Source organism: Emiliania huxleyi (genome assembly GCF_000372725.1).
Source record: "Emiliania huxleyi CCMP1516 unplaced genomic scaffold EMIHUscaffold_3, whole genome shotgun sequence".
Lineage (NCBI taxonomy): Eukaryota > Haptophyta > Isochrysidales > Noelaerhabdaceae > Emiliania > Emiliania huxleyi.
The window spans coordinates 1219426-1242340 of record NW_005199770.1 but is presented as its reverse complement, the minus strand read 5'-3'; the positions used below and the strand labels follow the sequence as shown (position 1 = coordinate 1242340).

General features: G+C 67.9%; 7 protein-coding genes across 7 annotated transcripts; 4 read left to right on the top strand and 3 right to left on the bottom strand.

Moving 5' to 3' along the window:
• The first annotated feature begins 3164 nt into the window (after positions 1-3164).
• On the top strand, positions 3165-7338 carry EMIHUDRAFT_447739 (hypothetical protein). The gene is made up of 14 exons (XM_005775321.1): positions 3165-3374; positions 3457-3537; positions 3613-3855; positions 4003-4101; positions 4175-4268; positions 4489-4636; positions 4695-4797; positions 5028-5097; positions 5172-5201; positions 5276-5362; positions 5446-5836; positions 6041-6177; positions 6250-6483; positions 6898-7338. The coding sequence occupies exons 4-14, from the start codon at positions 4019-4021 to the stop codon at positions 7051-7053; spliced, it is 1533 nt and encodes a 510-aa protein (XP_005775378.1). The 5' UTR covers positions 3165-3374; positions 3457-3537; positions 3613-3855; positions 4003-4018; the 3' UTR covers positions 7054-7338.
• A 575-nt stretch (positions 7339-7913) lies between these two features.
• EMIHUDRAFT_95548 (hypothetical protein) lies at positions 7914-8678 on the top strand (the record flags this gene model as incomplete). The annotated part of the gene is made up of 1 exon (XM_005775320.1): positions 7914-8678. One exon carries the CDS (start codon positions 7914-7916, stop codon positions 8676-8678), a length of 765 nt encoding a protein of 254 aa, XP_005775377.1.
• A 286-nt stretch (positions 8679-8964) lies between these two features.
• EMIHUDRAFT_59817 (hypothetical protein) lies at positions 8965-9117 on the top strand (the record flags this gene model as incomplete). Its single annotated transcript, XM_005775319.1, has 1 exon — positions 8965-9117. A coding segment is annotated over one exon (153 nt), but the record flags the coding sequence as incomplete, so codon positions are not given.
• A 249-nt stretch (positions 9118-9366) lies between these two features.
• On the top strand, positions 9367-10120 carry EMIHUDRAFT_447738 (hypothetical protein; the record flags this gene model as incomplete). Its single annotated transcript, XM_005775318.1, has 1 exon — positions 9367-10120. One exon carries the CDS (start codon positions 9367-9369, stop codon positions 10045-10047), a length of 681 nt encoding a protein of 226 aa, XP_005775375.1. The 3' UTR covers positions 10048-10120.
• A 77-nt stretch (positions 10121-10197) lies between these two features.
• Positions 10198-11958, bottom strand: EMIHUDRAFT_461181 (hypothetical protein; the record flags this gene model as incomplete). The annotated part of the gene is made up of 2 exons (XM_005775317.1): positions 10198-11092; positions 11552-11958. The coding sequence occupies 2 exons, from the start codon at positions 11956-11958 to the stop codon at positions 10261-10263; spliced, it is 1239 nt and encodes a 412-aa protein (XP_005775374.1). The 3' UTR covers positions 10198-10260.
• Positions 11959-15521: 3563 nt separating this feature from the next.
• Positions 15522-16489, bottom strand: EMIHUDRAFT_432099 (hypothetical protein). Its single transcript, XM_005775316.1, has one exon. It carries the CDS (start codon positions 16464-16466, stop codon positions 15708-15710), a length of 759 nt encoding a protein of 252 aa, XP_005775373.1. The 5' UTR covers positions 16467-16489; the 3' UTR covers positions 15522-15707.
• Positions 16490-20130: 3641 nt separating this feature from the next.
• On the bottom strand, positions 20131-21304 carry EMIHUDRAFT_432089 (hypothetical protein). The gene is made up of 2 exons (XM_005775315.1): positions 20332-21304; positions 20131-20260 (listed from the first exon to the last, which is right to left on the bottom strand). The coding sequence occupies exon 1, from the start codon at positions 21217-21219 to the stop codon at positions 20761-20763; it is 459 nt and encodes a 152-aa protein (XP_005775372.1). The 5' UTR covers positions 21220-21304; the 3' UTR covers positions 20131-20260; positions 20332-20760.
• Between the last annotated feature and the right edge of the window lie 1611 nt (positions 21305-22915).

Sequence of the window (22915 nt, the reverse complement as noted above, 5' to 3'; positions counted from 1 at the left end):
GCGGCGGCGCCTTGCTGGGAGGGAAGGGCGGTGGGGCCGGCGGCGGCGGCGGCGGCGGCGGCGAGAGCCCTGGCGGGAAGGGCGGCGGGAAGGGGGGCGGACCCGGTGGCTTGGGCGGCGGCGGGTTGGGCGCCTTGCTGGGAGGGACGGGCGGTGGCGCCGGCGGCGGCGGCGGCGGCGGCGGCGAGGGCCCTGGCGGGAAGGGCGGCGGGAAGGGGGGCGGAGCCGGTGGCTTCGGCGGCGGCGGGTTGGGCGCCTTGTTTGGGGCGAAGGGCGGCAGCGGCGGCGGCGGGGCGGGCGCCTTGCCGGGCGGGAAGGGCGGCGGCGGGTGGGGCGCCTTGCCGGGTGGGAAGGGGGACGGCGACGGCGCAGTGCCTGGCGCGAAGGGCGGCAGGGGCGGCGGCGGAAGCGGCGCCTTGCCCGGAGGGAAGGGCGAGGGCGGCTTAGGGCGGTGGGGCCGGCGGCGGCGGCGGCGGCGGCGGCGAGAGCCCTGGCGGGAAGGGCGGCGGGAAGGGGGGCGGAGCCGGTGGCTTCGGCGGCGGCGGGTTGGGCGCCTTGCTGGGAGGGAAGGGCGGTGGGGCCGGCGGCGGCGGCGGCGGCGGCGGCGAGGGCCCTGGCGGGAAGGGCGGCGGGAAGGGGGGCGGAGCCGGTGGCTTCGGCGGCGGCGGGTTAACCGCAGCGTCACAGTCTCGTCCTGCGCGAGGTTGATCTGCGGGATCGCGACGTTGATGCGGTTGTGCTTCGCGGCATTGCGCGGCACGTACGCCGTCTCGCTGGTGATGATCAGGTCAAAAGGCTCGCCGTCGGCCGTCATCCCGACTGATGCGAGGTGCATGTTCTCCGGAGAGTCGTCCGGGCCGGGGCCGGCGCCGCCGAGGTTGTTGTTCTGCAGCGTCGCCAGGCTGAAGTCGATCAGGTTGTGCGTCTCGTCCGAAGCACAAATGCAAGGAGACGACGGCGGTACAGGTAATGGGGGCGGAGGCGGCGGTTGCAGTGGGAAGGGCGGTGGCTCCCGTGGCGACAGGCAGCATGGATCAACAACGGGGAACGGATTGACGCCTGCAAAGAGGAAGTTGCGCCCGCCGCACGGGGTGGGGCTGCATGTGGCCGCCGTGGTCGAGTAGGTGAACCTCACCGTCGAGGTGTCGCGATACCAGAGCGTCACCGAGCGTGAGAGCTGCTCCGACGTCAGTGACAGTGGGTCCGTCGGGTTGTCCGCCAGCGTCCCTTCCCTTGTGGAGGAGAAGGTGACGGAGCCGTCCGGCGCGGTGCTGACATCGAGCTCCGTGTTGGGGTCGACGTCGTACTTGACGAAGCCGCTCGCCGTGAGGGACTCCGCCCCAGACGGCAGGTCAGTCTCTTGGTCGAGGTCGTAGTAGGTGAAGAAGAACTCGCGCAGCACGACGGGCTGGCCGCTGCTGTCGACAAAGTCGAACCGCAGCGTCACAGTCTCGTCCTGCGCGAGGTTGATCTGCGGGATCGCGACGTTGATGCGGTTGTGCTTCGCGGCATTGCGCGGCACGTACTCCGTCTCGCTGGTGATGATCAGGTCAAAAGGCTCGCCGTCGGCCGTCATCCCGACTGATGCGAGGTGCATGTTCTCCGGAGAGTCGTCCGGGCCGGGGCCGGCGCCGCCGAGGTTGTTGTTCTGCAGCGTCGCCAGGCTGAAGTCGATCAGGTTGTGCGTCTCGTCCGAAGCACAAATGCAAGGAGACGACGGCGGTACAGGTAATGGGGGCGGAGGCGGCGGTTGCAGTGGGAAGGGCGGTGGCTCCCGTGGCGACAGGCAGCATGGATCAACAACGGGGAACGGATTGACGCCTGCAAAGAGGAAGTTGCGCCCGCCGCACGGGGTGGGGCTGCAGACAGCCGCGGTCGTCGAGTGGGTGAGCGTCACTGTCGAGGTGTCGCGGTACCAGAGCGTCACAGCCTTCGCGCGCTGCTCCGCTGTCAGGGAGGCCGGGTCCGTCGGGTTGTCCGCCAGCGTCCCTTCCTTGGTGGAGGAGAAGGTGACGGAGCCGTCCGGCGCGGTGCTGATGTCGAGCTCTGTGTTGGGGTCGACGTCGTACTTGACGAAGCCGCTCGCCGTGAGGGACTCCGCCCCGGACGGCAGGTCAGTCTCTTGGTCGAGGTCGTAGTAGGTGAAGAAGAACTCGCTCAGCACGACTGGCTGGCCGCTGCTGTCGACGAAGTCAAATCGCAGCGTCACGGTCTGCCGCACGCGGTGGCGCGCTGAGGCCGAGGCACTGCTGGTCGCGGCGCTGGGCGAACTCACATCGGCGCCTCGGCAAGCCGCGAGCGAGGCCGCCCGCCTGCCAAGGCCGCGCGAGCTATTTCCTATTTGTGAGGCCAAAGGGTCCTGTAGTGTACCTTTGTTAGTGCCAGAGCGCGCTAGTCCCGTGCCCAGTGTCGTGCGAGGGTCCTGAGCTTTGAGCACTTTTGAGCACGAGAGAGCTGAGATGACCACTTCTGAGAGAGAGGCCGCCGCGAGAGAGCTCTGTGAGAAAAGCGCCGTGCGCCGTGCCCAGTGAGCAGTGTCGTGCGAGGGAGCTTTGTCGCCAGTGGCAGCAGTGCGATAGCGCCAGTATCTCGAAGCACTTCCTGTGTCCGGCCGCGTGTCGGCTCACGCGTTCGCCCGAATTTCTTTTTCGCACGACACTGGGCACAGGACTGGGCACGGGACTTTTTGTTGTAAAATTCTTTTTCGCGCGACGCTCCAAGAACGAGCCCGCCCCCCCACTTTTCGAGCGCCTTCCAGAGCGCGCGCTTGCGCCGGCGCCCAATGGCGGCCGATGAGCCTCTGCCGGCTACGGCGGGGAGCCTCACCTGCGTACCGCCGCCACTGAATCTGCCGCCAGCCGTCAAGACGAGGCCCGCCGGCCGCGGCATCCGCTTTCGGCGGTCGTCCCGCAACCTCGACACAGCCTCAGAGCAGTCGTCTCGTGAGACAGAGCTCGAGCCGGCGGCGGAGGGGCAGGCGGCGACCGCCGAAGGCGCGGCGGCGGGGCAGTCGCCGTGCGGCGGGAGCGGGACGGCGCGGCGACGGCGCGGCGCTGGCGGCGCGAGCCCAGCAACGCCCGGCGAGGAGGACTCCCACCACCGGCTCTCGGACGCGCACATCGCGTACTTTGAGGACCAGGAGCGGCTGTTCCGGCAGCGGCCGCAGCTCGACGGAAAGAGCCGCGCCGTCACCGACGGCCGGCGCGCCTCGTCGCGCGTGCCGCTGCGCGAGAGCCTCGAGAGCGGTGACCAGATCGACCTCGGGTACTACGACCCGGCGGCGCGGCACTACGCGTGGGTCAAGTACGCGCACCAGACGGGCGACTGGCGCATGCGCCTCCAGCTCTTCCTCGAGGACTGGCAGTCCTCGCCCGGCGCGACCTCGCTGCCTCTCTCGCACCTCGCACCGCGTGGCTGCCGCCGCCCTGAGCCGTGTGTCTCCGAACCTCCCTGCAGGCGCCTTTGTCTTCACGCTGACCGTGACGCTCGCGATCATCGCCCAGGTCATCCTGATGATGGTCGCCACAAACTCGTTTGGCGCGGCTCGACGCACACGCCGCGTCCGGACGAGCCGAGCAGCAGCTCGAGACGCTTCTCGGAACCTTCCTGCAGGCGCGGACCGGCTCAACGAGTGCGCGATCTGGGTGCTGAGCTGGGTGGCCTGCCCCCGCCTCTCTCCGCACACCCTCCTCCCCGGGGCTCGCCCCCTCTCCACACCCGCCGTGTGTGAGAGAGCCTCACTGGCTTCTTCACGCTTCTTCACACTTCTTCACGCTTCTTCGCGCTTCTTCGCACTTCTTCACAGGTCCTCACTGGCTTCTTCACTATCGAGCTCGTCCTGCGCACCGTCTCGAAGCGCTCCTCCCGAGGAGGGTCCTGTCTCGCCGACGGGAGCCGGGGTCTCAGCCGAGGCTTGGCCGGGAGTAGGCGCTCCTCCTGCAAGGAGATGTGCTTCTAGTCAACACTCATTAGCACTCATTAGCACTCATTAACACTCATTAGGCGCTCCTGCAAGGAGATGTGCTTCTCCGCCTACTGGTGGATTGACCTCGTCTCGGTGCTGCCCGACTATGTCGCCCTCGTCCTCGCCACCGCCGCCGGGTGCCAGCTCGACCGTTGGCTGCGTACACTGCGGCGAGGAGCCTCCGTCAGCCCTCTCGGAGCCTTCCGCCAGGTACGAGCTCGACCGCTGCGCGATGGCGGACGACGACAGCGACGACGACGACGTGATCGAGACTCTGCGCGCGTTCCTCCGCGTCTTCCGCGTCGTGCGCCACCCATCGACCCCCTCCGACCCCCTCCGATTCCCTCCGATCCCCTCCGATCCCCTCAGTTTCCCTCAGCTTCTCTCAAACAGACCTCAGATTCCTCCGATCCCCTCCGATCCCCTCCGATCCCCTCCGCTTCCCCTGCCTCGCGACGCCGCGCCCCCTCCTCCGCGCGCGCGGCGTCGCGTCCCCTCACGCGACGGCTGCCGGCTGCGGTCAGGTGCGGATCCTCAAGATAGCGCGCCTCAACCCCGACACGACGGTGCTGTACCGCGCGATCCGGCTCTCGACCCGCGCCCTCGCCGTGCCCTTCACCTTCCTGCTCATCGGCGCATTCTTCTTCGGCGCCCCCCTTTGCGCGTGGCGGCGTGGCGCGCCCCACGCGAACCCGTCCACGACGCGTCCCCCCCGACTCGCGGCTGTCAGGCGCAATCATCTACTACCTTGAGCACATCGAGCTCGAGGTGCTCGCGGGCGGCAACGCGACTGAGGGCGGCAGCCCGTACAACGACCTCGGCGAGGCGATCTGGTGCCGACGCCGCCTCTAGAGATATGGGGAGATAGAGCTCTATGGGGAGATATGGGGAGATATGGCGATCTGGTGCCGACGCCGCCTCTAGACACTTCGTGCACACGTCCTGCACACTCCCTGCACTCTCCCTGCACACTTCCTAGGCACTTCCTGCACACTTCACGCCTTTAGCACGGCGCTCTGCGGGTGTGAGGAGCGCGTCTTCACGCTGTGCGGGCGGCTGGCAGGTGCATGATCGTCACCTTCACGACGGTCGGGTACGGCGACGTGTCGCCCGAGGGGCACCTCGGCAAGATGGCCTGCTCGCTCGCCACCTCTTCTTCTCGGTCGACGAGTGCCATCGCTCACTCACAACTCGCTCACAAGCGTAGGTCTGCTCGCTCGCCATCTTCGCGGGCGTGGTGCTCCCCACGGCGCACCCTCGCATCCGCCTTGCTTGCGCCGTGCGCGAGCCTTCCCCGGCGCGTCCGCGTAGGTGCTCATCGCGATGCCGCTCGCTATCGTGGGCAACAATTTCGTCATCGCGTGGGAGGAGCGCGCGACGATGGCCTTCGTGCTGCAGGTGCAGCGCACGTGCATCGACCGCAGCATCTCCCCATGTCTCCCCATGTCTCCCCATATCTCCCCATATCTCCCCCATATCAGGTGCAGCGCACGTGCATCGACCGCAACATCTCGCTCCTCGGCATCCAGAAGCTCTTTGAGGACGCGGACACGCACGGCTCGGGCTATCTCGACTACCTCGAGTTTCGCGTCTTTTGCGAGGAGCTCGGCCTCGAGTACACCCCCTCCGAGGCGCGCCGCCTCTTCCGCCTCTTCGACGAGGGCAAGACGGGCGGCATCACCTTCTTCGAGTACTGCCACACCATCTTCCCCGACCTCGACGTCGAGTGGCTCTACGACCGCGGCGTCGTCGGCGTCGGCCTAGGGGGCGCGAGCGGCGCCGCGTCCGACACGTACCCTCGCATGAGCGCAAAGCCCGCCAGCCAGCACGGCGCGCCAGCGCGGACGGGGCGGCGGCCGCTCGGGCGGCTGCGTGCGGCGCCTCTTCACACCCTCCCGCTGTGCACAGGCCGCCACTCGGCGGGCGGCTGCTCCGCCGGCCACTCGCGCGACGCGTCGAGCGGCGCGCGCACTCTCTCTCGCGCGCGTCTCCGCCGCGAGTCTCGGCGCGACTCGGCTCACTGTCGCCCCCCCCCTTCTCCCCCCCCCCTCTCCCCCCCCGCTCGCGCTCCTCCAGGCGCGCCGTCGCTCGTCTCTCCGCCGCGCCGCCTCTCGCCGCACCGCTCCCCAAAGCTGCGCCGTGACTACTCGCCGCCGCGCGACGCGGGCAGCCCTGCCGGCAGGGTGGCAGTGGGCAGCCCACCGGCACGCGGGGTGCCACCCCCGCCCGGGTGGGCGCCCAAGGGGTACGGCCCGCCGCCCCCGCCGGGCATGAGCAGCCCGAAGGGGCTCGGCGGCGAGCGGGTCGGCTGGGGCGGCCTGCGCGGCGGCGGCGTCGGCACGCGCAACCGCGCGACGGCAATCATGAAGCAGGCGTCGCGCACGGAGCTGCGCGGCGGCGGCAGCATGGCGGGCAGCAGCATGAGCGGCAGCCGCGACGAGCGCTCCTGGCACGGCGCGTGCGGCTTGCAGCCGCCCCACCACCACGGCCGACACCTGGACCGCTTCCCCGCCGCCCCTGTGCGGGCGAGCAAGACGACTCCAAACCTGCCCCGCCTGCCGGCGCCGCTGCCGCGCCACCACCGCTCCGCGTCCAACGTCTTCGCCCGCCCCGACGCGCCCGCCTCCTCCTGCGCCGCCGGCGCGGACTTGCCTGCGGCGCTCGCCGGCGCATTGGCGGAGGAGGCGTCGGACCCGACGTCGCCGCAGCAGCGCCGCCGCGCGGAGGAGGAGTGGCTCCATCCCCGCTCGCCGCTCGCAACCGCCGCCGAGCGGGGCTGGGAGCGGGGGGGCGGCGGCGGCGGCCCCGCGCTCGAGGCGTCTCAGCTGGCGGCGACGCAGCAGCAGGTGCAGGTGCAGCGGCAGCAGCAGGTGCAGATGCAGCAGCAGCAGGCGCAGATGCTCGCGCTGGTGCGGCGTCTGGACGCGCAGCAGGCGGCGCTCGCGCTCGCACTGGAGCGGATCGAGCGGCAGCTCGGCACCGCCCGCGCCGACGAGCGCCCCATGATCCAGCGCGCCGCGCCCGAGCGGTCGTCGGCAGCCTCCTCCTCCTCCTCGGACGAGGACGAGCAGCCGTTCCTGCTCCGATGACAGCGGGCGGCGGGCGGCGCGGAGGCTGCGGCACGCGGAGGCTGCAGCGCGCGGCGCCCGCTCGAGAGGCGAGAGGAGAGACCGGCGAGTGCGGGGAGTGGAGTTGCAGCTGCGGCCGGATGGCCGGCGGAGAGGAGACGACGCGCGAGCGAGGAGCCGCGTGTCGGGGAGCGGGAGGGCGCATGTGTCGGGTGTGTGTGTGGCGCTGTCGTCGCGCTGAGTATTGAGTCCATCGCGTACCTCGGGTGCACACCATGTTGAGAATTAACACATCCATACTTTTGGTCAGATTGTCGGGAGTGGTCCCATTGCGGCGAGTGCTGCAGCGAGGTCTCCCCGCCTATGTTGATAGCGGGAGTCAACTCGCGGCCCGACACCGGCCCAACATGTTGCAGCGCTTTGACGAGGCGACTGGCCTTGCTCTCTGGAAGGCTCCCAACGGACCGGTCGGCAAGTTGAGTGAGACTGAACGTGTCACCTATGCCCAGCTGGAGGCGTCGAAGGCGCAGCTGCTCATCGCGAAAGCAGGGCGCCCAGACGCGGCTGGCGTTCTTGAGTGTCTCGAGCGAGACGGCCTTGGTCCCAACCGCGAGGCAATCGACATCGCTGATGAGGAGAAACCTCGGCGCGTCACGGCGCTCTCGATTGCCGCGCAAGTTGGCTGCGCGGAGAACGTCGCGGTGCTGCTCGATTGGGGTGCTGTTGTCGATTGGACGAGCGATTGCAACCACCGGCGCACACCGCTGTTCTACGCATGCCGCGGCGGGCACGAGGATGTCGTTCGCCAGCTTCTTGAGGCGCGGGCAAGTGTGACCGCCGCACGCGACGCTCGCAGCGGAGCCTCGGCGCTGCACGAAACGATGGTCTCTCAAGAATGCGCAGATTCGCACCTGCGCTGTGCGCGCCTGCTCATCGAGCATGGCGCCGACGTCGATCTGCCTGTTCACGAGGATGGTAGCACCCCGTTGATCGCCGCCTGTTGTCTGGGCGCCAACGCCTTCGTCAATATGCTGCTTGAAGCCCGCGCCAACGTCGCGGCGAGCCTGCACAATTTGACGGCGTCCGATGGGCAGACCTTTAACGGGCAGACAGCGCTCATGGTGGCGGCGGAACAGGCCGAGTTTCGTGTGGTGCAGACCTTGCTCGAAGCCGGCGCGGCGCATGCTTCCGTCACAAGCCACGGCTGGACGGCGCTCTCCTTTGCAAGCGCAGCGGGCAACACGCCCGCCGCTCGACGGTGCGTCACGCTGCTTCGCGAGGCGCGCCGGGACGCGGGACGGCTTGCCGCGCCACCGACGGCGGAGGCCGCAGCGGCCGCAGACGCTATGGCAGCGCTGCTGCTGGCTGAAGAAGAGGGGCCTGCACCTGTGCCCAATGCGAGCAAGCGGAGCCAGAAGAAGAAGAAGACGCGGAAGGCTTCGTCTACGCCGGCGGACATGGCGCCAGAGGCGTCCCCGCGCGACGGTGGAGCCGGCCTCTGCGTCGTCTGCATGGACACGCCGAGCTGCATGGCATTCGTGCCGTGCGGACACGTTTGCTCCTGCGGCAAGTGCGCATCGAGCCTTGCCTCCTGCCCGATCTGCCGCAAAACCATCGCCTCGCGCCTGCGGATATATCCGTCCTGAGGTATATGGCTTCATTTACCCTCTTTTTCAGGTGCACGGAACTTGGAGCACTTGGAGTAACATTTTTCTTCAGGAGAGCGAGGGGTGACTGCCCCCCCCCCCCCCTCCCCCCCCACACACAGACTACTCTTTGCTCAGTTTTTTAGTAGTACCGCGCCGCAGTGGGGCCATTGGGGGCAACGCTACCTACCCTCGAGGGAGCCCGAACCAGCCGGAGAACGGCGCCTGAGGCTTGGTCTTCATGACGTCGCGAGCCGCCGCCAAGGCGACGGCGTTTGCACGGCGCTGCCCAGTCTGCTGGGAGGACATTCAGGCGCCTGTGGTCACGGGCTGCGGCCACCGCTTCTGCGAGGAATGCATTAAGGCTGCGCTCAACGTCAAGAAGGAGTGCCCGACATGCAGGGCGCGCATTCCTTCGCACCGGTCTTTGCGTGCGGATGCTGCGTTCGCGGAGCTCAGCGGAGCAGCAGCACCCTCATCCGTACGCATAGAGGCCGATGGGATGCCGTCCGCTCCTTCCGACTCGTGGCCATGCACGTCATGCACGCTGAGCAATCCCATGGCGGTCAGCCGCTGTATGGCTTGCGCAGCCCGCCGGCCTACTGCGCCCACTATGCGCAGTGATGAGCCCCAGCTTGCAAGGAGGAGCGGCGGCAAGCGTGTTCGCGATGCGGACGGCGGCAGCCAAATGCTGCGGGAGGAGCTGAGGCAGGCCGCCGGCTCGGCCGCCACCGACGGTGGGGATCGCGAGGCCGTGATTCTCGATGGGGTGGCCTTGCCCGTGCCAGCGCTGGACACCAGTGCGAAGCGTTCGGCGCTACTGTACCAGGGCGGGAGGCTGCAGCGTCGAAAGATGGCAGGCGCCAACGCGCCGGCGACTGAGGCGGAGCCGTTGCCCCTTGTACGCAGCATTTGGCACAGCAAGTCGGGCTACAAGAACGTGACATACAACGCGAGCGAGAAGGCGAAGAAGAAGCCTTGGCAGGCTAGGGCCGACGATCACAAGTCGCTCGGCATGTTTGCCACCGCGGAGGAGGCGGCAGCTCGCTACTCGCGCCACCTCGGCCCGGAGTTGGCCGCCTCTCTCGCCGCGGCGGTCGAGCGCGAAGCGACACCGATGAGCAGCCAGGAGGCGCTTCGCCTCGCTGAAAGCGAGGGGCTGACGCTCGAAACCGCACCCCGCTCCGCGAGCAGCAAGGATGGTGAGCGGTCTCAAGCGACGGCGTACAAGGGCGTGTTTGCCGTGCCCCATGGGCGTCGCCGCTTCCTCGCGCGCTTCCATTCGGGCGGGCGGACGCACACACTTGGATGTTTTCACACCGCGGAGTTGGGCGCCCTGGAGATTGCGAGGGCGAAGGCGAGACTGTAGCGGGAGGAAAGAGACAGCTCGATGTCCAGAGAAGCGGGGGGAAGTCAACGAATGACGAAAATAGTGTATAGTTCCTGTACGTACAGTACGGCTTTACTCCTACGGCTTTATAGAGAGAGATCTCTCACACACAGCACACCACGGGAAAAAGGGTTCCTCATGATTCTATTCGTAACTAACAATGTGAGTCTCTCCCTCACACTCTATTCTCCCTCAGCTCTCACACGGCGTCACCGGCCGACCGGCCTTCCCTCTCCGCCGTCCGCCGCCGGCCCCGGCCCCAGCGGCGAGGGGCGCCCCGGGCGGCGGCGCGGCGGCGTCCACCCTGCGGTAGAGGACGTCCGCGCGGAGCACCCACTTGACGCCGCGCCTCACCTCCTCCGCCTCGTGCATGCAGCAGCGGCGGCCGTGCGCGTGCAGCAGCGCCACCCCCGCGCGCGGGCTCACGCGGCAGAGCTCCGCCTTCGCCGTCCGCATGAAGACCGTGTCGCCGCCCACGAGCGGCTGCTGCGCCTCCTCGCCGGCCGCCTCGCCGGCCACCGCCTCTCCCTGCGTGTTGAGGTAGACGAGCAGAGTGAACTCGGTCTCCTCGCCCGGCCCGCCGCCCTTGTGGCTGGTGTCGACGTGCAGCCCGAACGAGTGGCCGCGGCGGTAGCGGTAGAACTTGAGCAGCGACGCGCCGCCCGCGCCGTGCACGTCTCCGTGCAGCCCGACCGGCGAACGGCCGTCGAGGGGAGGCAGGAGCGGGAGGAGCCGGCGCCACAGCCGCGCGGCGAGCGGCTGGTCCACCAGCGCGAGCGTCTCGCGGCACAGGAAGGCCTCGCCCTTCTTCGGCCGCAGGTCGTCTGGCCGCGGAGGCTGCAGCCCGATCGAGCTCGCCGCCGTCACGAGGGCCCAGCACTCGTCGGGCGACAGGAAGTGGTCGACCGCGACGATGAGGCCGCGCTGGTCCGGGACGAGGTCGCGCACCACGCGCTCCTCCCACGCGCCGTCGTCGAGCAGGCTGTGCTGCAGGCTGTGGCCAGGCGGCGCGACCTGCGCCGGCCTCGGCATTCTCGGGCAGAGGCTGACACACGGCAGCGGTGGCAGCGATGGCCCTTGCGGTTCGGGTGAAAAGAATAACGCACGCCACTCCAGCGGAAGGAGCGCCGCAAGCGGCGTGGCGTGGAGCGGTTGTGCATCCCTCCGGGGGGCCCTCTGCGCCGGGGAGGCGTTGTTGGAGAGGCTAGGACGCAAGCGCTTAAACTCGGGGCCCTTTTCAAACTCGGGGCCGCCCACTCCGCTACGCTCCAACCCGAATTTGGAGGGCCTAAAAGTTTTTAAGGTGTTGCTGCGCAAAAGGGGTCGGACACAGGGCGCAGCTCATGTCCTCACTCAGGGGGGTGCCACAACTACCCCGAGTCCCTCGACTAGCTGCCACGTTGCCGACCGAGAGAGAGAGAGAGAGAGAGATGGAAAAGGGTGGTGTTTAGAAACACCGGGGGTTGGGTGAAGCTGTGCTTACGCGCGCTCTCCGCGGATGCGGCGGGCCAGCTGGATGTCCTTGGGCATGATGGTGACGCGCTTGGCGTGGATGGCGCACAGGTTGGTGTCCTCGAAGAGGCCGACGAGGTAGGCCTCGGACGCCTCCTGGAGCGCGACGACGGCCGACGACTGGAAGCGCAGGTCGGTCTTGAAGTCCTGCGCGATCTCGCGCACCAGGCGCTGGAAGGGCAGCTTGCGGATCAGGAGCTCCGTCGACTTCTGGTAGCGGCGGATCTCGCGGAGCGCGACGGTGCCCGGGCGGTAGCGGTGCGGCTTCTTGACGCCGCCGGTGGCGGGGGCCGACTTGCGCGCCGCCTTGGTGGCGAGCTGCTTGCGAGGCGCCTTGCCGCCGGTCGACTTGCGTGCTGTCTGCTTGGTGCGTGCCATGGTTGTTTGATTGAGTGGTTGGTGATTAACCGTACGGCGCCGGGTCCTTTATCGTTTCCGAGGTGCGGGTGAGGGGCAAAGCCCTGCAGCGGCGCGGCTTCCTGCCTCGCTTTGGAGAGGAAGCGCTGCGGCGCGGCGCCATGCGCTTTGCCTTCCGACTAGCGACCTCCTCCAGGCCGAGAGCACGCCCACTGCGCTGCCCCGGTGGCGGTGCGCTCGCACGCGCCGCGGTCGCACGCTTCCCTCGCCACCCGCCACGCTGGAGACGGCGTCGGGGATGCGTGGGGGTGTACGCTAGGCTGATCCGCGCTCGGCGCTGCAGGCGTGACCGCGCGGCTGCGTGGCCGTCTCCCGGGTGTTGTGCACAGCCCGCCGTCCCGTCCGTGGTTGTGAAGTTAGCTCTGGCGCCAAAGCTCCCATGTCCGCTCCCTCGCTCTGCGTCGCCGCGACTCCATCATCCTCCAAGCCCAATCCTTTGACGGTGAGCGCCACGCCCGCTCAGTCGTCTCCTCACTACTGCACCCTTCGAGTTCGCTCGTGGACCCGCCCGCTCGCTCTCTCTCCTGCCGGGGCCTCGCGGCCGCAGCCCGCCGTCTCGCTCAACTGCGCCCTTCTCTTTCGCCATTGCCCTCATGTTGTGTCTGGTGCGCCGCCTTCGAATACTCACGAGTCCCCTCGTCCGCCGCCGCAGGAGCGACGACCTCGAGCGGAGCGGCTCTAGCTCTCCCACAACGCCTCGAGGCCCACACACGCCCTCCTCCCGTCGACCGCCTGCCCGACAGCAGCGGTGCGATCGGCGAAGCAGCCGACAGCGCTGGAGCCGCTGGCAAGGCTGTCGAGTCGAGCGACGGCGGGAAGGGCTCGGGCGGCGCGTGGAGATCCCGAGTCGCCAGGGTCCGTCTCCAACATCCCGCTCGAGACCGCTCGAGATCACCAAGATCGCGATCTTGTCTCGCGGTGAACGATCAGTTGGCGGCGGCGGCGCTGCCAGAGCGCCACACGCCCCGCCAAACTCACGACGGCGTAACGATCGACGTCAGATCGCGCCGATCACGTCGAGTCCAGGTCCGACATGCCGCTCGAGACCACCCGAGATCACCGAGATCGCGAGCTCGTCTCGAGATGAGGGAGCAGTAGGCGGCGGCGGCGCTGTCAGAGCGCCAAAAGGCGTTTCACGCCGCCTCATCATGACTCTGGACTTGCTCGCCCAAAAGAGTCGCTCCTCACAGAGATTCTGGTGCAACGCTGCCAGCCTGGCAACATCGCTGACGCACCCGCCAGCGCCTACTCGGCCGTGATTGGCATCCGCTCGACTGACAACGCGGCGATGGTCTACCGCGCGCTGCGCCCCCAGGCGAGGTGCTGCTCCATCCGTTCCCCCCGACTATGTCCCGGCGCTGCGGACAGTATGAGTATCGAATCCACCCCTCCCTCTGGCCGCTGTGCCGCATGGGCCATGGCCCAGCTGCGCCAATATGCAGACCTGAGCGCTGAGGGCCGCGGCCGGGCGGAGAGTTGGCGGCGCGTGTGTCGTACTGGATTTTACGCTCGTTGCGGGTACTGGATCTTCCGATGTTGGGTAGAGATGTCCATGTATGAGAGCGCGCGAGACCGAGAGAGGAAAATGGAGAAGTGTGGTGTGTGAAATCCATCACGGTGCGGCTGGGCTTTGGTCCGTTTACCCCACTCATAAGGCCCTTTTCTGCGCTACAATGTGCGCTCCGCGCCCCTAGCACCGCCCCGTCTCCCCCGCCGTGCCCGCGCCACATGTCACCTCGTACTCCCGCGCGCGGTTTCCCTGGTCCGCCTCCCCCCCGGCCACTCGGCTCTACGCGCCCGGCGGGCTCGGCCTCGCAACTATGCGTGTGCGGTGAGCCGCCCCACCGTCGGGCGCGATCGGCCTTTGCGGCGCACAGGATGGTACTTCCCGATTTATGTGGCGCATACCGCCCCCCCCCCAACCCTCAGCACCCTCATGGCAAGCACTACGCCAATTATTTAGTGACAGAAAAATCGGTATCTCACGGAATCCAACCAAAACCGCCGCAGGTCCGGGCGGGGCCGAAAACGGCTTTTGCTGCCAGACAGCTACAACGTCCAGAAGGTCATCGCGTGGCGGCAGAGAGCTGGGGGGATCGAGCTTCTGACCGCTTGGGAAGACTACGATGTCGATGGTTGGACGTGGGAGCCCCTCGACAACATCCCCCAGCGGTTTGTTCGGGCCTTTCATGCGCAGCGCGAACGTCTCCCGACATCCTTTTTCTACGTCGTGACCAGGATGCGCGACCGGATCGCCTTCAAGGTGATCGAGAGGACCGGCCCGATGTTTGGGCTTGCTGTCCTGGTCGAGGAGGCCTCCCTGCGCGAGTATGCGCTCGCGCTGCTGCAGTACTTCTCTACTCCTCCGAGCGGCACAAAGGCCAAGATCGCGGTCAAGGAGGACCACTGGCAGCGGGCGCACACACTCACCATCTTCTCGCAGGAGCACGCCGCGTGGATCGTGTCGCTGCACGAGTCGCGGCCTACCCACGGCGTCGGCGCGCTCCGCATCAGGGGCGCGCGACGCATGTCCAACATGCTGCTCGTCGCGTGCAATGCTCGCACGCCGATGCGCCTCTCCTTTGTGGAGCCGCGCGCAGGCGGCTCCGACGCGCCTGCCCCCGGCTCCTACAAGTTCACGGTCGAGTTCACCACCGTGGGCATCAACTCGGCGACGGGCGACATCATGCCGTACACCGCGCCGACGGACGAGCTGCGCCTCGAGATGGCAGAGGCGCACGCGCTGGTTGCGTACGCGAAGAAGACGCTCAAGCAGCCGTGGGCGGCGGAGCCTGTCCGGCACAGGCTGCGCGCTAGCGGCTGGTGCGACCAGCCGGTGGCGTTTCAGTAGAATCCGTACATACCGGCACAGTCTAGCACGCGTGTGTGCCCCCACCCACACACGCGCGTGGCCCCGCGCTGGTTCCCGCGCGGCACTTCATGCGGAGCTCCTGGCGTGAGTGCACACTGTCCCGGGCGTCCAGCTGATGTCGTGCCACGCTTATGGTTGGTTTATTAAAGGTAATACTACACACAAACCGTCCCTGGGACTGCACAGGAGCCGGCGATAGGCGCGCGCGTGAGCAGCTGCTCGGAGCTGTGTTGTGTGTGTTCTCGCTCGAGTTCACCAGACAAGCCGAGCGTATCGTGCGAAGATGCTCGCGAAAACGCGCTGGAGCACCCAAAACGCGGAGCGCCCACGGCTGCTGTTCCGCACAGCGCGTTCGACGGCATGTTACGGCTAGAGGCGGGCGGTGGGGTGCAGCTCGCGTGCGGGTCGCTGTCACCGCCCTGCCGAGCCAAGCTGTCTGAGGTCGGCAGCGCGAGTTGGCTGGCGTCGCAGAGCGCCTTGCCGGCCGCGCACATCATATATGCTCGCACTTGGGGCGAAACAACCCGCTCCCAATACACAGTGCCGCGTAGAACTGCTCCGCCGCTTGATGGCCCATCCGGGCGCTGCGCCAGCAGGCAGCGACCTGCGGAAATGAGTGGCCGAGAGAGTCCGGTGCTCACCCGTGGCGTGTGCCTACTCACTCAGGCTTCACTCGGCCCAGATCTGGTATGAAAGGACCCGATTGGGGCTTGGCCGGAGCCGGGACGACTGTCAAACACGCTGCCATATAGCCGTGGTATTTTGGCCCTCTCGTTTCCGCACCGTGATTCGACATATGCACACACGACACAGACACAGACAGACGTGCGCGCGGTCGTCACTTGGGCCCCTTGGCATTGTGCTTTGGCGCGCCGTACTCGTGGTGGCCCATCGCGCCGCCGCCCATGAAGCCGCCCTTGCCAATCGAGGCGAAGGCCTGGTACCGGAGCAGGTGAGGCGGGACGAAGCCCTTCCCTCCCTTGCCGCCCTTGCCGCCGCCCTTGCCGCCGCCGCTGTCGCCCTTCCCTCCCTTCCCTCCTTTGCCGCCGCGGCCGGCCGCAGCGCCGCCGCGCCCGCCACCCTTGTCGTACGGCGACGGCCGCGCCTTTGGCGCCGCCGCGGCCCTGTCCGGCCCGACGCCGCCTCCCTCTGCCGCCGCCGCGGGCTCCGGCGCGACGCCCTCCGCCGTGACAAAGGCTGCCGCCGCCGGGTCTGTCCAGAGGCTCGCGACGGGCTCAAACTCGTCGTCGGCGGGCACCTCGCCGTAGAAGCTCGGCGCAACGCGTGTCGTCGCCTGGAACCAGCCGCCAACCAGCCAGCCGCGCAGCGTCGCCGCAGGGAAGGGGCCCTGCAGCTGGCCCGAGTCGTCGAGATAGAACCACAGGCTGGCGTTGGCGAGCTCCGTCTCGCGCGGCGACGCCGCTGCAGCGCTGGCCGCCGCGGGAGGCGCTGCCGCTGGCGCTGCGGGCGTGGCACCGGGCGGCGGATGTGGAGGCGGAGGCGGCTGGCGCGGAGGCGGCGGATGTGGAGGCGGAGGCGGCTGGCGTGGAGGCGGCGGGTGTGGAGGCGGAGGCGGCTGGCGTGGAGGCTGGCACATTTTGGCCTCCCGGCAGGCGCTAGCGCCGGCGCGACTGGGAAAGAATAAGCCTTTCCAGCCTGTCTTCACACCGTTCAAACGGGCGCACATGGGGCGCTGGACGCGCAAAAAGAATGAAAAAACAATCAACAGCGGGTCGAGGGGCATCCGAGAATAACTGGTTCTTTCTTTCCGGCCTCTCAGCCTCACCTACTGCGATCATTCTCGATCATGCTGCCTCTCGCCCTGCTCCTCCTGCTCGCGTGCGGTGCGGAGGGCTTCGTCGCACGCGCCGCAGGCCTACCCGCGCTCTCGCCTGTTTGGCCTCGACTGCCTAGTGATCCGCCGCAGAGCGACGTGCCCACGCCGCCGGCAGAGGCACGCCGACCGCTGTCGCGGAGGAGGGCTGCTTGGTCGAGGCTGCCGGCCGATTCAGCATTTGGGCGGCGGCACCAGTCAATACTTGTCAAACGGAGCGCCCTTCGTCGTCCGACCCGGCGGCACTTCTCGCTGTCGGCAGCGTCGCTGTGGGCTGTGACCCTTGTCACTACGTGTATACGACCCGCCCTCGCCGCGGCTGCTGTCCCGCCCGGCGAGCCGTCGCTCTTGCGCGCCGTGCCCTGGCGGCGGGTGGCCAAGGCGCTCGCCGTGCTGTGGACGGCCTCGGTCGCGCTCTCTCTCAAGCAGGCTGGCTCGGCTGCAAACCCGGAGAGGTGCCAGACAGTCAGCCACACCGCACCCAGGCACATACATGCGGCTGGCGGCCGCGCGTGCAGCCTGCCTGGCTCAGGGCGTCGATGGGCGCACCGCGGCGTAGCCCAGACCCATCCCACGCCCATCCCAGGCCAGCACCTGAAGGCGTCCTCCTTGCCTCACCGACGCCCTTCCCCTAGGCGTCGCGCCGGCCAGCCGATACGGTGCCCGTGGCCTTTCGTGCTCGTTGCCCCCCCGTGGACGGAACTCGGGCGGCGGTCGCTCAGCGCGGGCTTCCACGACTGGCAGACGTGGGTTGCTGTCTGCCTCTACTTGTTGCTGCGGGGCTGACCAGAGTGTCTCATCGTTCTCTGGGAGAGAGAGTTTTTTTTAGCAACCAATTTTGATTTTTGTCGTTCTGTGATGTGTTGCTACGGCGCCGAGCTTTTAGGGTCGCCCGCGAGAGGTGGTCAAAAAAATGCGGCCGGTATGTGCGCCATCGCCCTGCCATCTCGCCGCCGCCGCGGCGCTGCCAGCTACAAGCTACGGGTGTGGAGGGTGAGAGTTGACCAGGGGGTTGTGCGCCGGGCCCTCCTGCTCGGCTCCAGCCCCTGTTGATAGGTCCAGGTGATAGTCCTGGATGGGCAATGCATACGCCTCACTGGGCCTTAGATCGCCCGACCGCGTCCCGGTGCTCTGCCGTCGGATTTGACATTTGTGACTCCGCCGCACCGCGCCGCGGCCGGGGGCCCTCCGGAGGCCGAGGATGGCCGTGACGGACCGGGACGAGCTCTGGGAGGTTCAGTGTCAGTGTATATATTGTAGAGACCAACCATGTCCACAATATCTCTCAGTCTAGCTAAGCCTGGGAAGGCGATGCCGGGGCCGTACAGCAGCTTGATGCATGCCACCGAAGGGGCGCTGTCGAGGTTCGCCGAGCGCGGCGAAATCCGGGGACACCGTCACCGACGAGCGCGTTTGAGTATTCACTCCGGACAAAGACAGTGGCACGCGCCGCTGCGCGGTGCGTGCCACTGTCTTAGCGGCGAGGCGCGGGACCGTCTGTGGCGAAGTGGGTCGCGTCCCCGGATTTCCGTCAACCCAGCATCCACACCCTCCACCACCCCGGTCTCTCCCCGCTCCAGTCCACCGCCTCCACACTCCGCTCCACCGTCTCTCCCCCGACGCGCATGGCGCAGGCCACAGCCGGCGCCGCGCGCGCCCGCAGCCCGCAGCCGCCCGCAGGTCCATAGCAGCAGGTTCAAGTTTGGATATGCCAAGTGGTGGACCCCACACGCGCGGCGACGATTCTAAATAAATAAATTATAAAAACGGACACCTCTCTACTGTGAGATGGGTACAAAGGAACAGGTCCCCGCCCGTGCGATCTTTGTGCAGGGTTCTTTGTGGATGTGGTCGGCGACTAGCCGGGGTCGTCCTCCCGATGGGGGACCCTAGCACTAGCCGTCTTCCACATTGTCACTCGGGTCCCTGCTGCTCCTAATCTTTTCATACATCCTCCTGCTGATCTCCCATCTCCGCAACGTCCTGCTCCCTCCCTCGTCTCGCCCTGCGCGTCTGCTCCGCCTCACCGTCGTCTGCCCTGCGTCGTCTGGTGCGACGTAGCGTTGTCTCCCTTTTTTTGTTTTTTTTTCAGCACCTCGGCCCTCGCTCTCCCTCTCTCTCGCTCTCGCTCTCTCGCTCTCTTGTCTCTTCTCCCTCCCTCTCCCCTCTCTCTCTGCCCCCCCCCCCCTCTCCTTTCCTCTCTCACCCCCCGCCACTGCCTCTTTATTTTTCCACGCTCTCTTGAGCACTTAAGCACTGGATAGGGTCGATTCCGCATGGTACGGGACCCCTCGATCGTCTCGCCCTCCCTCACTGGTGTGTTCATCGGGGGGGGGGGGTCATAACAAACACGGTACAGGATCGAGGTGCACGCTGCTGAAGCAGTGTCGTCCCCTCTCTCCATCATCTCACCGGGAGACGTCGGCAGTGATGGCGGTGTTGATGGCGGTGTGACCGATCGAGCTGGGCCTGAGATCGCAGCGACGCTTCCCGTCTCGGGTTTGTGGGGGGTGGAACCACTCCGGAAGGGGCAAGCCCATCGTTTTGAGTTGTGCCTTTCCCCCCCCTGCAAGAGGCAGCAGAGGGTAGTGCCCCCCCGGGTCGCCCGGGGGGGGGGGGGGGGGCTCTTCCATCTGATTAATTGTCCATTTCCCTCCCGTGCAAGAGCGGAGAGGGCTCGGACGGCGTGCGTGAGCGGAGAGGGCAGGGGAAATGGGTGCGGGGGAGGGGGAGGGGGGCTCAGCCGTGCAAGAAGCATCAATTAATAATATTAATGAACAAATATTGCTCGGCCGTCCATGGAGTCCGTCTCGATCTGGAGGAGACCGGTCAACCCCGTGAGGACCAGATCACGTGCATCTCGTCGTAGCCGGAGGGGATGTCGACCTTAAGCTAATTGGCGTCGCCCCTGCTCGCGGCGCCACCACAGCACACCAATGGAGCTTTCGCTGCGGCACACTCCACAGGCGCAGCAGCACTGCGAGGCATTCTCCAAGCACGGCCTCTGGCGTTGCAAGTGCATGGATAGCCAGCAATAGTCGACAAAAGCACTGTTGGTGCGCAGTGGACCACCATGTCGGTCGCGCCCTGCGAAAGTTCAACCGCGGGCCGCGGATGCTTGCTCGGACGCGGGCCCGCCGTGCGAGTTGCAGACCCGGAGGAGGCCGACCCAGCTCATCCCCAGAGAGGCCATGCCCAGGGTCAGCCATGACAGGGGGCTTTTTTCCATCCGTCCACATCACGCTCTCTCCTTTCCTCTCACACTAGACTGCCTGCCTGGAGCACTTGGAGTGCAGTCGGCCAGCCTCACACCCAGGGACGGGGAGCTAAGAAGCGCACAGCGGGCCAGGTGAGTCCTCGCGATTAATTTTTGGGGGCGCGCCGCCAGGCGCGTCCCCACTTTTGTATCACAGCTGCGAGGGCCAACCAAGGGATTCGGCGCGTCAAGTTAACTTGACCGCTCGTTCGGGCTTTGGGCCGCAGGCCGGCGCGCAGCGCCACGCCGCCAGGCGTCCGCCGGAGGCCCGCCGGAGGCTCTTCCTGCGGCCACATTCTGGCAAGATTCCGCCGCGCTCAGGCGCCCAGAGGATGCGTGCGCTGCGCTCAAACGTCGCGATTTGGCAATAGGCGCTCGAGCCGGCGCACAGCGGACGGGTGCGCCGCGCAGGGGGGGTCGGAGGGGTGCGAGAGGGGGCGTGGGTCAGGCGCGCACCGGCCGGCTCCGGGAGCGGCCGTCACGTCGAGGAGGGGGGCTGTCGGCGGCTCGAGCGGCGAGGCGTGCCACTCTGCTTCGCCGCCGACAGCCCCTCTTCCGAGCCGGCGCGTGGCGACGAGCCGCGGCCAGTGTCGCTGGTTCCTTTGGCGGCGCAGCGTTTATCCCCCCCACCCGCGCCCGCCCGCCCGACCGCCCGCCCGCCCTCAGGCCTTGCCCCTTCGCAGGCGCGGGAGCGCTCGCCGGCGAGCACCTCCTACCTCTCCTCGCCCGGCTGCTCCCTTGCCCCGTCGCCCGCCGCGCCCTCGCCCGGCCTCAAGAGCTTGGCGGCCTTTGTCCGCCAGCTCAAGGCGTGGGACGAGGCGTGCGCCGACGGCCGCTCGTCGTGCTGGTTCGAGACGGAGGGCGACCTCCCGCGGCTGGCCGGGGAGGCGCTGCTGGCCGAGGCGGCCGCGACGGGCGCGAGGCGGATCGCCTTTGACGCCGTCGCGGCGCGTCTCGAGGCGACCGCGGCGCCGCCGCCGCCTCTCGGCACCGCCTTGGCCGCGTGGCCCACGGGATGGGGCATCGAGGAGGGCAACTTCTGCGGGCTGGCGCACTGGGCTGTGGAGGTGTGGCACGCGGCCGGGTCGGTCGACGCGAGCCGGTGGCAGGTCGAGGCTGACGGAGGGCGCCTCTTCTTTGTGCGGGTCGCGGAAAAGGCCGCATAATCGCGCTCTCCGCCGAGGCCCGCCTCGGCGACGGCGCTCGCCGCGCCGCAGCAGCAGTAGCAGCAGCAGCAGCAGCACGTGATTCTTGACACATGATTACACTACACAGTCCTCCCTTCGGTTGTCGTTTCGACCCTGTTTTTTTCTTCTATCGCAGCGCACTCGCATCTGTGAGCCTAGCGCAGCGCGAACTCGCCGTCTGAGCCTAGCGCAGCGCGAACTCGCTCTGAGCCTAGCGCAGCGCCTCGGAAAACACCATTTTGGCTCGCCAACAAGCCCTCCGCGCCCCCACACCGTTAGGATAATACTTTTTTCCACGGCGCTCGTCCTAGGAATCCTTCTACAATGGAAGATTTCCTCGCGGGCTCGACCCCGGTTGACCCATCCGGCACTGATCCATGTGCGCCGGCTCGCCTCATCCGGTTGACCTCCGAAGAGGCGGTGGAGCCGTCGTGGCTGGCTGACGCTGAGGCAGGTCTCGCGCGTCTGTCTGGCACCACCGAGTGTCCCGCGAGCGCATCGCGAGAGCAGCCGCCGAAGGAGCTAGCCAAGGAGGCAGACACACATCAAGCGGCACTGGCTGAGGCTCACGAGAGGGCGCTCGAGGAGGCTCACGATAGGGCGCTCGAGGAGGCTCGGAGGCGCTTTCAGCCGACCCTCGTCGCGGCACTCGACGAACTTTCCGCGCGGGCGGCACAGGGAGTCTCGGCTGCGCCGCCCGCGCCAGACGTTTCCGTAACGAGTCCGCCGCCCGCGCCAGACGTTTCCGTAACGAGTCCGTCCCTGGGGGCGGGCCCGGCGGCCGCCTTGACGCTGACCGCCGCCGACCTCGCCGTTCTCGAGTCTGTCGGCTCTCGCGGCGGCTGTGGCGACCGAGACGGCGGAGACGCGTCGAGGGAGGAGCTGCGGGAGAGCCTCGCCCGCCTGCGTGTCGGTGAGCTCAAGGTGCGCGCGCAACATGCCCGGGTGGACCCGAGCGAGGTGGAGAGGGCGATTGACGAGGCGGACGACCCGAAGGCAGCCGTCGTCGAGCTGATTCTCTCCAGACTCGCGGTGCGCGCTGAGAGATTCCCCGAGATTTCTCTCGGGGAGATTCTCCCCAGACACGCCGAGATTCCCGGGGCACGCGGCGCGTAGCGAGAGCACAGGCGCAGCTCCACACGCGAGCGCAAATGCCGTGTCGCGCGTGTCACAGCTGACTTGCGAGGCGAGGCCACGTGTGCTACAAACCATCTCTCACTAACATCTCCAGTGATGCGCCCTCCGCTACCACCACACGCCAAATCCACGCGCCGGCACTCAGGCGTCGACTCAGGCGGCGGAGGGCGGCGGGGCGGCGGACGAGCGGGCGGAAGAGCCGCCCGAGGCTCGCCACGACGAGGTGCCTGCGGCTGCACCAACGCCGCCGGTGCAGGAGCGCCCCCGCTTTCGCCTCATGCTGTTCGCCACCACCTTTCCTGCCGCCTACCCTGCCGCCTCCCTCCTGTTGCGCACCCACACGGCCACGCCCTCATGCACCACCTACAGCACTTCACACCCCCGACGACCCGAGAGAGACGAGCCCTCGGAATGGAGAACAGAGAGGCGGGTGCCTCATAGCTCGTGTCCCGCCCTCTCCCCTCTCCCGCACCGCTCTCCATGAACCGTTATTCCGCGCTCCCCTACCGCCCCCCTACCCGCCTCCCCACCCGCACCCCCCCCCCCTCACACGCCTCCCGCGCGACAGGTGGAACACGCCGCCGTGCTCTCCTCCCTCAGCGCAATGTTCCCCGCCCTCGGCGAGGAGGTCG

Coding starts and splice junctions, on each gene's coding strand:
- EMIHUDRAFT_447739 (XM_005775321.1), top strand. CDS start 4,019: ATGTGCTTCTCCGCCTACTGGTGGATTGACCTCGTCTCGGTGCTGCCC. Junction 4,102..4,174: donor GTCCTCGCCACCGCCGCCGG/GTGCCAGCTCGA, acceptor GCCTTCCGCCAG/GTACGAGCTCGACCGCTGCG. Junction 5,098..5,171: donor AGGGGCACCTCGGCAAGATG/GCCTGCTCGCTC, acceptor TCACAAGCGTAG/GTCTGCTCGCTCGCCATCTT.
- EMIHUDRAFT_432089 (XM_005775315.1), bottom strand. CDS start 21,219: ATGTGTCAAGAATCACGTGCTGCTGCTGCTGCTGCTACTGCTGCTGCG.
- EMIHUDRAFT_432099 (XM_005775316.1), bottom strand. CDS start 16,466: ATGTGCCAGCCTCCACGCCAGCCGCCTCCGCCTCCACACCCGCCGCCT.